This window comes from Ctenopharyngodon idella, chromosome 16, assembly GCF_019924925.1.
Source record: "Ctenopharyngodon idella isolate HZGC_01 chromosome 16, HZGC01, whole genome shotgun sequence".
Taxonomy (NCBI): Eukaryota; Metazoa; Chordata; class Actinopteri; order Cypriniformes; family Xenocyprididae; genus Ctenopharyngodon; species Ctenopharyngodon idella.
Genome location: NC_067235.1, coordinates 6533641 through 6547607, shown reverse-complemented (window position 1 = coordinate 6547607; position 13967 = coordinate 6533641). Strand labels below are relative to the sequence as shown.

General features: G+C 37.4%; 1 protein-coding gene across 2 annotated transcripts; it reads right to left on the bottom strand.

Annotated features, from left to right (window-relative positions):
* Positions 1–2335: 2335 nt before the first annotated feature.
* Positions 2336–6344, bottom strand: irx4a (iroquois homeobox 4a). Of its 2 annotated transcripts, XM_051865570.1 has the most exons (5): positions 5951–6344; positions 5266–5505; positions 4785–4891; positions 4022–4335; positions 2336–3527 (listed from the first exon to the last, which is right to left on the bottom strand). In XM_051865570.1, exons 1-5 carry the CDS (start codon positions 5993–5995, stop codon positions 2848–2850), a joined length of 1386 nt encoding a protein of 461 aa, XP_051721530.1. In that variant the 5' UTR covers positions 5996–6344; the 3' UTR covers positions 2336–2847. The 2 variants fall into 2 exon arrangements, with proteins under 2 accessions (XP_051721530.1, XP_051721529.1); XM_051865569.1 differs by lacking the exon at positions 5951–6344 and having other exon boundaries at positions 5266–5811.
* Between the last annotated feature and the right edge of the window lie 7623 nt (positions 6345–13967).

Sequence of the window (13967 nt, the reverse complement as noted above, 5' to 3'; positions counted from 1 at the left end):
TTATTTAAAGGTCTGCAGTTTGGGGTCCAGAGGGAAATGTGGACAAACTGTGTCTGATAAACAAGCGTCTGTTCTGTTAAGAGCTGTGAAATCTGATGTCCAACATGGATTATTTTTGTTCTTTACGTGGGTCTGTTTGATCCATGCGTTATCTCCTCCCATCACATACAGGTCATTCCTGGATAACGTTTCATATTTAATATTTACCGCTATTTATGCTGTGAATTGTATTTTATTTTCAACACTAATGTTCAGTGCATTATATAATAATAATAATAATAATAATAATATCACTCTATTTATTTGTTAACGTTTCGTGTACCGCGAAACTCTGTGTGGTTGTTAAAATAACAAGAAAAACGATTATTGTTGTCTCTAAAGTTTTTCTTTAGGAGAACTGGCCCATTGTGATCCTTGATTCGACAACGCACAAATAATTGCAATGACGTGTAGTAGATGGTAATCACAATTAGATAACAGAGAAGATAAAATCTGATGATTGACAGAGCCAGTGGAAGAAATAAAACACACTAATTGGTCAGTTAAAGATCTAAATCTTTTCGCCTTTTTCGCCTCCTTCTTCAGTTAATATGTTCTGTTAAAGTCTATTACCACCGCTGGACGTTCCTGTCCCTTAAGACGAAACATAAATATATAAATAAAGGGGGGAAAAAACGGAGCCATCAGCAGAGGTTTGCGCAGGTCGATAAAGCTTTTAGATTTGGAGATGTTTTCTATTTCCTGCGGCTAAGAGTTGTTAATGGAGCTTAAGGAATTATCTTATGGCTCTGTGTTTTGAGAGCAGTTTATTTCAGGGGCCCCTGTGTCCCCTGTCGAGTCTGAATATGCTGCTGTCAAAGGCGTTTAATGAAAAGTAACGCGTCGCTGATTACAGTTTGATTCGGTTTCTATGTAAAAGCGCCGTTAATTCAGCGCCATCCCTCCACTCTCTCTCTCTCTCTCTCTCTCTGTGTGTGTGTGTGTGTGTGTGTGTGTGTGTGTGTGTGTGTGTATGACACGCCTGAATGAGTTAGTCAAGCCATCACATCTCCACCACCCCCTCTCTCTCCCTCTCCAAACCCTGCTTTACGACAGGAAAGTTTCTTGAAACAGTAAATATATATATATATATATAATTTCTATGTGCAATGGTATTATATTCTGTTCCTCATTTTCCTTTTATATTTTCTTGCTCTGTAACATTAAATTGTAAACAAAAAAAAATATTTTTTATCTCTTATAATGTCACATTATTATTATTATTATTATTATTATTAATTTATTTGCATTAGTAAATTACTAAATTATTGAGTATCAATAAATCTGGCATTTTATTTTGTGTGGGTGAAAAAGAGTGCTTTTTATGTGGAGACAACGAACACCAACACCACCATTTGTTGTGTATTGCGTTGTAAAGACAAAACACGTTTTTTCAAATGTCTTTGTCCAGGGGATCGTTCAGGAGAAGATCTCAATCGTTTGGCGTTCACATTGAAATTCATCACTGAAGCCCCTCTCAACGGACCCCAGTCCTCCAGGGGCCACACTTTCACCATCACTGTCAACTCCTGCCTTTGACTGCGTGTTTTTGCCCTTTTATCTCGACCAACTAATTCTCTTGCCCTTTTCACTTAGAGACGCGCCCCGGTGAAAAAAGCCTCCGAGTACAGAGAACCTCCAGAAATTGAGGGGTCTGTGTCAAGATGAACATTTCAAATGATCTTGCCTTCTAACCATATAAACGGCCTGTCTCAGGCCATCTCAAGTGTTGGGTCAGGGTAAAGGATTTGGTGCTTCGATAATATTATCAGAGAGAGAGAGAGAGTAGAAATCGATAGAGTGAAGTGAATGATGACTGAAAACATCCCAATTACAGGCTGGTTATGGCGGGTTAATGGAGCTCATCCAGCGCTGTCTTATGGCTCCTGAGGGCCTCATCTCTCCCATCAGAGGACGAGAGGGAATGATAAAGAGTTATTGAGGAATTATTACAAAGCCAAACACAGTAAACACGAAACAATCACTGCTGAGAACATCATATGCATTATTTAGTGTGGACAGTCGGGTCATTTGTATTGTTATACCATTACTTTGACCTAATGATATCAGATTTAAATTTTAAATGACTTTTAAAAATAAAGCTGTATAGTTTATGATGCCTAATTACGGCAGGATAAAAATCCTACCATGGTGTGACTTTTTAGTAACAATACAAATGAAGCTTTTCACTAATTCACTAAATTTAACCAAGCAGGTAAATCTTATCGGGGATAATGCTGCGTGTGTTCAGCACCAGGGACAGCGACTCTGATCGATACAAAGAACAAAAGCTTCGAAAAATCGACCATTTATTGAGGTGAGCAGATTTGAACATTCCCCAGTTTTGAGGAGATCTGTGCATTTGTGCGATACTTTCTTAACAGTGACACTTGTGAGTCATTGCAACAAGGTCCGAGTTCGTCTAAAAGAATAATCAATAAAAACTAGCAACATATGCATGCCAAAGAAACAATAAAAGCCGAAATAAAACTAGGCTGTAAACTTTTTTTCAGTCTTTCAGAACATAAACCTCCAGTTGTTAGTTTACATAATGCGAACGTGCGTCAACCAAACCAATAAATATATATATATAAACCAATCCCTTTGTTGGACCCTCGCCAGTGAGATGTCAACACAGCAATAAATACATACATTTTTCCATGACAGCGCAATAATTTTATGTAACAAAACGTATTTGGGCCCATCGATTCACAGTCTGACATTTGTTATCTGTTGCGTCTGTAAACTGAAAATCGTAAACGTCTATTCCAAACAGTCCTCCTCGCTTTTTGAGAGTCATTTGGTGTGCTAGGAGCAGAATATTTTATTCACCCCCTTTGGAAATGTCATACTGTCCTTAGTGGCTTCTTGCTGCTGTGTTTTTATCACGTTGTTGTTCCCTACGGAGCGTCCAAGGGCTCCAGTCTCTAAGATTGAGCCTTTGGTCGTGGTGGTCCAAGAAACTGTAGTGTTCGTCTGTGCTTGGTTTAAGGAGCTGTGTCTAAACAAGGGGTCGTGAAAAACTCCATCTACCCAGTTTCTGAGAGTAGTAACAGGTGAATCCTGCTGTCTTTCCAGGCCGTTTACAGGTGAGGAGGCGGAGGGTGATGGTTGACATCTAAGCATACACGAGGAGTACTCTGTCGGGTTCAACGAGGTCGCGGTCTGGGCCAGAGACCAGATGCGGGGTTTGCTGTCCAGTAATGGATGGCCCTGCTGCTGGAAACACGTTTTGGCGTGCCGAAGGTCGTGTTCGCAGTCTTCGGCGGTGGATTTCAAGCAGCTTTTGGTGAGATCGCGCTCAGCTTCGAGCAGACCGGGAATGGAGAGTTTTGGCGACGGTTCTTTAAGGCGATCATCGGTGGTCGCCATGTGCGCGTTCATGTGAAAGCGATGTTTGAGTTCACACTCTGAGCTCTCAGACTCGATGGTGTCAAAGTCGTCCAAGTCACTTAACTGAAGTTCTTTGTCTTCTCGACTTTTGCTCTCTGTTAAAAAATAGTTATGAGAAGTAAATGGAGAGCGAGAGAGAACAATAAACGAGCTTGTAAATTCCTGAAAATATTTTCAACACAAGCACCCTGAAAAAATAGGCTAATGCTTTGATTAATATCATTAATGAAATCCTTTTTGAAATTATATTACACTTAAAAAATAGTACGTTCTTTTACAATAAAATATTAAGCATGTAATATTTATTAATTAATGAAATAAACTCTTGATGTGAAGTACATTTTAATACTCTGAAGAAAAGTTTTCCAGTATATGGAACTTTTTTGTTGTTGTTTTTTTTAAGACTCTCGCTAGACCTTTAAAAGTTTGTGCTGGCGCTTTTCAGGAGCAAAAACTAAAACAGCTCAAGGCTGGAGAAATGATTAACTTAAAAAAAAAAAAAATTAAGATAATGATAAAAACAAAAACAAAAAACAAGAAATAAATGAAAAATAACCCATTGATTTGTGAAGAATGGAATGGGGCTGACCGTCATCATTGGTTTCACTTTTGATTTGATCTTCTTGTGACCCATCCTCATCATCATCATCGTATTTCTTATCGTCTGAGCCCTTGTTTCTTGGTGGCCATGTCATCTTGTTCTCTTTCTTGAGTCTTCTTCTGGCGTTGGCGAACCAGGTGGACACTTGCGTGAGGGTCATCTTGGTGATGATGGCCAGCATGATCTTCTCTCCTTTGGTGGGATAGGGGTTTTTCCTGTGCTCCTGAAGCCATGCTTTCAACGTGCTCGTCGTCTCGCGAGTGGCGTTCTTTCTTCTAGTTCCTCCTTCCATAGATCCGTATCTGTGGTGTGAAAGAAAAAAAGTGTGTTGTTATGGTAAAAGTTGACGCAAATGTTTTGCAATGCAACATAGAAATACAAGGACTTTGTTTTATGTTGTTTCCATAAACCCTTCCTCGCGGTTCTTTTTTTAGAGGCATAATAGAGCGTACAAATTGCTTGATCGAGTGCACACAGACTGCACCGGCCGAGTATCTGGCCATTAAAGCACTTCAGGGGAAACCCTGAAGGGCAAACTGTCAAGTGCATGATATAACATAAAATATACATCAAAGTAAGTGACCTGAAATTGGTTTATCGAAAAAGATGCTTTGTGCGTTTAAGTATAGCGATTGCGCTAATTATTAAATCAATATGTTGAACGCGGCCTATGAAATTGATCCAAATGAACGAGTCCTGCACTTGTTAATTGCCAATCAGAAGACTCTTAATGAAGGCCGCTATTCAATACCTGTCATACTGGTACTGTCCCAGGGAGGGATCATATGGGTAATATGCGGCAGCCTGTGTAATTCCCGCATGCGCAGACGCACTTCCATCTTTGGCATCAAATGTTCCCTGAAAATAAACACAAGACCTGTCAGTAATGACATTCATGCGATTAAACTTTACATTTATGATGTTTGTCATGATAATAAGGTTCTTGGTAACATTGTTTTCAGGTGCAAAATATGATGCCAATTAGACCTTTATCCCAAAGTCAATCTTTATATATAAAATAGAAATTAGAAACTGTACAAATGCATCACAAAGAAATATAAAGTTCATTAATGTTATTTGCTTATATTTGAACATAATTTTAGAAACTTTTTTTTTTTCTCCGATATAGAAACACATTCGTTGTACAGAATTTTTGTGATCTTAACATCACGATTCGTTGCTTGAATGTATGCTTTTATTATAACGTATAATTGTATATGTTATAAACTCACCAAAGAGTAGAAAGCGGAGGCGTCAGCTCCATAGGTAACATAATTCCCATAGCCCTGACTGCTCGTGTACGGGTTCCCATAGACTCCCAGCGCTGCGGCGGAGCTCAGCTCGTGCCTGGCGGTGGCCAACAGTCTGCTCTCATACACGGGACAGTACACGGGCGTCTGCGCGGAAGAATCCGAGATGGATCTGGTGCTCGACTCGCAGCAAGATGTCAAAGAGTTGGTGGTCATGAGGAACTGGAATGATTTGGAAATGTCACAGCATAAATAAAAAAATACAACCTGCATACCTGTAGTAAGCAATCGGAAAATGTGTCCAAATGTTTCCAAAAAAAAAAAAAATGCAGTGAAAGTTCATTTTTGGCAGTGCCCACAGTCAGCCCCCACAGGACAATGCATTTTATGGATCATGGCCAAAAAACATCTGTTGTCCTCCTTCCCCCTGTCATCGCATCTGCACTTTTGCATGTGTATGTGGCTCGAACGCGTGTTAGTAGATTTATAAAATGATAAGCGCAGAGGGAAGCCCTGAATTACATTGCAGAAATCCGATTAAACCTCTATCTTTTGTCTTTATCACTCGCATTTAACTCTGCAGCGCACGTGAGCGCGTTTCCCCTTTGAAGTTCACATTTAAAAAACTGAAACAATGCTACAATAAGTGCGCGATAACGACTCTTACCTGAGGTGCAGAAGAGTAAGGATATCCGAATTGAGGATAGGACATTGTAGAGTGATCCCCGTTTCCCCGAAAGCAGGCGAGACTGCAGGTCTGCTGTGTTTCACTGTACCGATTGATTGGTAAAGCATAAAGCTGCCGGACGCTTATAGGGCGAAGCGCAATACTACCATGTTTAATTTGCTTAAACGCCTTCCTGAGGATGTTCAATAGATACCCAGGTTGGATGCTATCTCCTATCGCTCTAATAAACTTCTACAACACAGCCGCGCACATCGTAAAGCGTTTGGCGAATTGCCGTCTTTGATGTCAGAAATACATATTTTGCGTTATAAAAACTAGTATTAAACACGTCAGCCCAGATGCGGGTTGTTTTAAACGCCGGTGGCTCTGACGTCAGAAGAAACCCAGTCAAAATGACCAGACTCTAACTTTAATATGCATTTCTCTGGATAAAAATCCCAACGAGTGACAGGGGGTGGGGGTGAAATTTTAAGGCACAATGGACTTGTAATTGAGCTTATCAATTAAACTGAGCTTTGAAAAAGAGATTGCAATACTAAAATGTGACAATCAAACCGCATCTTTTGTTATATAGGTTTTGCAAGCGCGTTTTTTTAATCTCAATTAATCAGAATTTCAATACAGAATTATCAATAAATCCGGTGGTTTGCCTATATTAGTAAACACTTACACTTTTTTTTTTCCTGTGAGAAAATTTGAGAAAGAAAAATGGAAAACTCATAAATCAGATGTATTATTAGACGTATTTTACCTTCTCCTGGATTATATAGTGTGAGCAGTTTATAACGTGTTTCACAGGCCACAAATGAGGTATTCATTCATATTAATATTAATTTATTTTAGTACACAGGACCCTGAAAGTGCAATAGCCTGCTTATAAAAGTACCATATTTACATTTGTACCTCTGTGAAGTTCACGATTTTATCACTGAAATAAAATTTCATTAAGAAAAATGTTTCATGTGATAACATCAACATGTTAACATCTATCTATCTATCTATCTATCTATCTATCTATCTATCTATCCTGCGCATATGTCTGTTCATGTAAAGGTCTTCATTTCGCCATTGAGAGCGATGAAAGTGTAGGTGCACCATGGTGTGTTGCTGACTCGCTTAGAGAAGCCCAGGTTCAGACATGTGAGAAGCCCCGGGGTCACAGTCAAATTAATGATGATGTACTCCTCTTTTCCCCAGCTGGAAAACTGCCTGCAAGAAACGAATCTGCCCGCAGTGACAGCTCGATTGCGGGTGATTGATGACTATCTTGAGACCGGCCAACATAATATAATATGGGCCGCATAATTGCTTTCATTTACAGATGAAGGTACTTGTCCTTAAATTGAGTTAGACTTTTATCAGGCAAGTTTTTTTCACCCTTTCCTTCTCCTTTGGCATGCACTTGAGTTTGGAAAATAAGTGTTCTGTGAAATTAAATTAGTCAGACAATAAGCGAGCAAATGTCGCCGTGTGTGTGTTAATAGACGTGAGGTCAAGTGACTGACCCAAACTGGCTCAGCATTTAATATTCATTCATTTACTAAGTGACGATTTGAGTGATTTTTTTTTTTTTTTTTTTAACTTATGGAAAAAGCTATTAATCTAAGCAAATAATAACATATACAAAGAGGATCTCAGTTATGATTTTATATATATATATATATATACACACACACACACACACATATACAGTTCACATTATATCATGCTCAAAAGCGCGCGCACTTGGAGCTAAATGAGTCCTTTTCTTTCTCCCTGAAAATAACCCGTGACATTTTATCTCAAGTAACATCAACTCTATGATTGATTCCTCCTCACACACACTAGACTGCAGTGAAAACAGGTAATGCAGCCGTGAAGTTTGATGGGCAAGTCTACAATAGCTTTCCGTATACATTTACATTACTTTTTTTTTTTTTTTTTTTTTTGCTGGTGTTATTTGGGTCCCTATTAAATATTAAGGCGCACTAGTATAAGCTTTTAGAGGATAATGAAGTCTGCGCAAGAGTTCCTGCTCTTGTTTTTCGTTAAAGATTTAAACGAAGCTCGGCTCTTTTGGACAGATGGATAAGATATGACGGGGTGTATTTAATATGGAAATACGTTCAAAACGAAAGCAATGCTTGCAGAGATGCAGTCTGAGACATTTAAACATGATTTAAGAATAGTTTTGAACAATGAGACAAGTTTTTGCCAAATATCTGATCGGATAAGCAGGATACTTGTCATGCATAAATCTAGTACTAACGTCTCATCAGCATTATAAGCTGGATGAATTACACCTTGAAAGGACATGGCATCCTTTTGTTGTCTCCGACAAAACCAAGCGCAAATCAATCACCGGACGGCATGTTTCAACACCTCCTCCTCTTTCTCCTCCTCCTCCTCCTCCTCCTCCCTCGTCCAGCTCAGAGGAGAAGTCTAGCTATACAGGTTTATACCTAACCTCTCACAGGTAGGCCTACACACGTAAGTCATATATCCTCTCCAGCGGATGACGTCCATTAACCATTGCAAATTGATTTAATTAGGGCAAATAAAATGCAATTACCGAAGAAAATGATCCAGTTTGAACAAATTGTTTTATGAGGAGCAACACTGAAAAGCTAGGCTATATGATTAATACATGATGCTGAAGTTGCACATGAAATCTGTCTCTAAAGAAAAAGTTTCTCAAAAAAAAAAAAAAAAAAAACTTAGAAAAACGATGCTTGGATGTGGATGATTGTGATTAGTTACATATAATTAGATATATTAATTGATTAATGCTTTTCAAAATGTACCAAATTCTTTTGGAATGTTCCTCTGACAGTAATACTCAACATTATTGAAGATTTGTCTGTTTTCAAAACAAAGTATGCATGTATTTTTATTTGTTGTTGTCTAGAAAGATAGTTATCCAGTATATGTCATTCAATTTTTTATTAATTTTATATATATATATATATATATATATATATGTGTGTGTGTGTGTGTGTGTGTGTGTGTATATATATATATATATATATATATATATATATATATATATATATAATATAATTATATACACACACACACACACACACACACACACACACATATATATACAGTCAAACCAAAAATTATTCAGACTATTTGATATTCAGATTTTTGATATTTTTTTATTAGTGGGTGCAGGACACTATTGTTCATTTATGTAAGTGAGGATAGCAAAATAAGGTAAACTGTGACATAATATACCCAAAAATTCTTCATACAGTGGACTACCTGTAGAATTGATAAAAATTTGGAACCAAAAATTATTCAGACACTTTGACCTGACCATGTTTTGCCTAAGTGTTATCTGACATAATTAAGATTATTTTTTTTCTGACAGCTTAACTCTGAGATCTTGTCATATTTTATTACCATTTTTTTTAACTATAGTGAATAAACTGTAATAATTAATTAAATGTTCAAGGTGTCTGAATAAATTTTGGTTTGACTTTATATATATATTCCACAGACAATGTTTAAAGTGTGTTATCAAATTTATATTTAATTTATAATCAGTTCTCATAAGGGGAAAAGTATTTTTCCAAGCTAACAAATGGGCCTTGGGTCTTTCAGACCCCAAACAGAACATGAGATTTAAATAATCAAATAGAGGATTTTCCTTAAGGCAGAAGTATACAACACTGCTCTGTGTAAATCTCACTTTAAAGAATTATTTCCTAACAACTGAGTAGGTGTGAGGAGATGACTTGTGTGGCAGTCTGAGGCAGGCTCCACATTCTCCTGTAAGTGCCTTGACAAGTTCATACACTTCTATTTTAAGTCTCTTCATGGTGAAGCAGATTAGAGCCCTTCTTTTCTGAGCGCAGACATTCAGCTTCATCTAATGCACCAGTTCACAGTGAAGGTTCCCAATGAAATTTAGTCATGCAAGTGAGGTTATTCATCTTTATTTTCATTAATTTTATTATGAGAAATAATCAGTCACTGAAATTACAACATTTCCCTCAGCTCATTTTTTAATTGCATGCTTCGTTTTTCTGTCCAATATTGGTCAACCGTAAATAATAGCAGATTTGCAGACAACACTTCAAAGTTGTATTCAGTCTAGGATGAGACAGGTGCAGCTGATGATCCAGGAATGACATCATGCCGCGAGCAGCTCCCAGGCTGTCTGCAGATAAAGTTCCTGTGCAAGAGAATCAGCTTCTATACTACAAGCATATCTTAACCTGCCTCTTCTGACTCTATCCAGAGTCAGGCATGCATTAACTGATTTATGATTTAACCGACAATAAATGCGTTTGTTGTAATCACTGGACTGTCACAGTGTATGGTTGTGTTATTCTCTGAAGAATAGCTGGAGTTATGTTCTGAAAGTTTTTACCGTTTTCCCCTCTATGGGTGACAAATTAGAGAAAACACTATAATAACTGCTGCATTTTTCCCAACAGAGTCCAGTAACTACAGGGAGTGTATTAATCAAGAAACATTAAATGTGGTATGCTGTGATGTGGCATGCAAATAAACCCCAAACGTGTATGAAACTACAATTGATGAGCATTTTCAAGCTTAAACCACAAAAAATGCACTGCATTTATTTTGCACACATCTGCAAATCATTGACATCTAGACATAGACAACATAAACACTGTAAATGTGCAGCAAAGGCTCATGGGAGTGTGGACTATGGGTTGATATGTCTCATAATGCACCCAATTACCCTTATGAAGCTTTTTGGATGAGCATTTGCAGTGAAGTTCCATTAGAAATCTAATTAAGAGCTTTTTGATGAATATATTAGTGCTTAGGGGTGTGTTAAAGGTCAGGGGCCGTTTGGTTTGCCCTGAAATTAAAGTAAACAACATAAATGGCATATTGGAAATATAGATGATCATAAATGCATGTTCTGTTTTCTGTTATAATTTATAAAGATATTGGGTAACACTCTATTTTGAGGGTCCACTTTAGACATTCTACTAACTATAACTATATATAACTTTGCCACTACATGTCAACTAACTCTCATTCGAGTATTAGTAGACTGTCTGCTTAATATCTGCTAACACTTTATTTTGATGCTCCCCAACAGACATTTTACTGACTACATTTATAACTACATGTCAACTTATTCTACTTACCTGAACCCTAACTTAACAGTCATAATGAAAGACACAGATTTGATTATTAAAATCGAACAGTCAAGATGTTTCATTTTTTAAATTCCCCTCTCAGGTTTGTCTTTTTCTGCAGTGGTTGAATAGGTATTTAAGTAGCTAATTAAAGAATGTGAAAAACCTCAGACAATCTCTGTTCAAGGATCTACTTGTTTACTACTAACAGTCTTCATTGTACTAATACTATAATTAGAGTTAGTTGACATGTAGTTGACAAATTACTTGTAGTTAGTAGAATGTCTAAAGTGGACCGCTGAAATTAATTGTAACTAGATATTAGGTTACTCTTTATTTTAAGGTGTCCTAGTTACAGTGTAATTATACATTTAAGTGCTAACTACATATACTTACTATAGGTTTAGGGTTTCGTTGAGGGTTAGTTGCATGCAATTATGCATAATTTACAGTTATTACTATATATTAACTACACATGTGTAACAAGGACACTGTATTACTATACACTCATAAATAGTAATACAGTGACACAGTTATTGCTATATGTGACCCTGGACCACAAAACCAGTAAGTCGCACGGGTATATTTGTAGCAATAGCAACAATGCATTGTATGGGTCAAAATGATAGATTTTTCTTTTATGCCAAAAATCATTAGGATATTAAGTAAAGATCATGTTCCATGAAGATATATTGTAAATTTCTTACTGTAAATATATCAAAAATGTATTTTTGTGAGTGGATATGCATTGCTAAGGACTTCATTTGGACAACTTTAAAGCGAACCTATTACGCAAAATTCACTTTTGCATGGTGTTTGGACATACATGTGTGTTGGCAGTGTGTGTACACAACCACCCTATAATGAAAAAAATCCAACCACTCCTTTTTTTTAAATCCCCATAAATCATAAGCAGTGTCTCAAAACAAGCCGTTTCCAGATCCCTGGCAGTGTGACGTCACATTAGCCACAGGCCCCACCCACGAATGTTGACAGACACTGTTGTTTTAACATAGAACCGCCCTGAGCGCGTTCACAGCCAGTTGTACAGTCCGCCATTGCTGCACTGAAGAGAATGTCTCCTAAGCGTTTTAGATGTTCTGTAGCTGGATGTATTAATCCACATAGCTCTCTCCATTTACTCCCTAAATCTGAGCCACTGAAGACGAGGTGGATTCATTTTGTTTTCGAAGAAAATGCTCCCTCAACTGTACTGAAATTTGTTTATGTCTGTGTGAATCATTTCACACTGGACTGCTTTGTGAACAAAACAGAGGTTGTGCTAAAAAGTTGTTACTCAAGAATAGATCAGTAACTGTTCGTGATCCAGCTTACAGTCTCCAGAGTGATACTGGATACTGCAGTAATGAAGGTGAGAGCACTTTACAGTTCATCTGAGTTGATTTACGGATATACAGTTTACCAGTTTATTAAGCACCACCTGAAAAGGAATAAGGTCTTTATATATTTGTTTACTGTTAGTTGTAACAAGTGTTTCTGTGTAATTCGCTGTGTATGTTGATGATAATGCAAGGGAGAGGGAGAGAGTTTATGGATAATATTTTAATGCACACTTGCAGTGTGTTTTATTAAGCTACAGAGATTTTCTAGAGTGAAAACAGATGCTTCATATTTTGTGTGAAGTACAATAAACATTATAAAACTTGTACTAATATAGTGGATAAAAAAAAGAAGACAATATAAGTTATAACCGTAATTAAACTTAACTATACCTGTTCTATGTCCATGCAGCATATATTCGCAGTTTCTGTCATTATAGTGAGTCCTGACAGGGGAGAACGAGGTCTTGAAGCTCCGCCCTCTTAGGCCAGCGCAGCAGCTTATTTGCATTTAAAGGGCACACACTGAAACGGCATGTTTTTGCTCAACCCCAAGAAGTGGCAATTTTAGCATGCTATAAAAAAATTATCTGTGGGGTATTTTGAGCTAAAACTTCACATACACACTCTGGGGACATCAGAGACTTATTTTACATCTTGTAAAAGGGGGCATAATAGGTCCCCTTTAAAGGTGATTTTTTTCAGATTTTCAAATAGTTGTATCTCGGCCAAATATTGTCCTATCCTAACAAACCATAAATGGAAAGCTTATTTATTCAGCTTTCAGATAATGTATAACTCTCAATTTCAAAAAAATGACTTTTATGACTGGTTTTGTGGTCCAGGGTATAGTAACTACAAGTATGTGTAACAAGGGCACTGTAAAATAAAGTATTACCAGATATTGAAATGCAATTTCTAAATATTGCAGTTTCAGCCTTCAGCTGCGTATGATGTATTACAGCCTCTAGAATGTGGGTCAAAAGAAAGTGTCAATTGTTTCATCATGCCTATCTTGGGCAATCAAAGCCTCTGTGATGCCCCGCACGGAGAGTCGCGGTTATGAGGAGCTGGAAGAAGCTTTTCTCCTCTCCTCCGCTGCAGTGGCTAAGAGGTTTAGCATGTTGCTGTTCTCTCTCCATGCATTATTGATCAGAAGGGTCAGCACGCTCACTCTTTGCTCAGTTAAGCCCGAATAGGTGTTCCTCAAACAGCTAGTTAGGGATGCAAACACTCAGCTGAGAGCATATGAGGATCTGTTTTATGGGCATTTTAAATTATCCTTTTTTAACCTTTTTATTGTTTTTGTTTTTAATTCTAGCTGGATAGATGTCATTTTCAGTAATGCTATTTTTTTTTTTTTTTTGGACTGCATTTCACATTGGGTTATTTGATAGCTGTTTGTGACCATGAGAATATGTGTGAAACACTTTATTTGAGAAATATTTGAGACAATCTTAAAAAGTTCTAATGTATTCCAAACCATAACGAAAGACACAGATTTGACTAATACACTTCAACAGTCGAGATGTTTCATTTTTAAATTCCCCT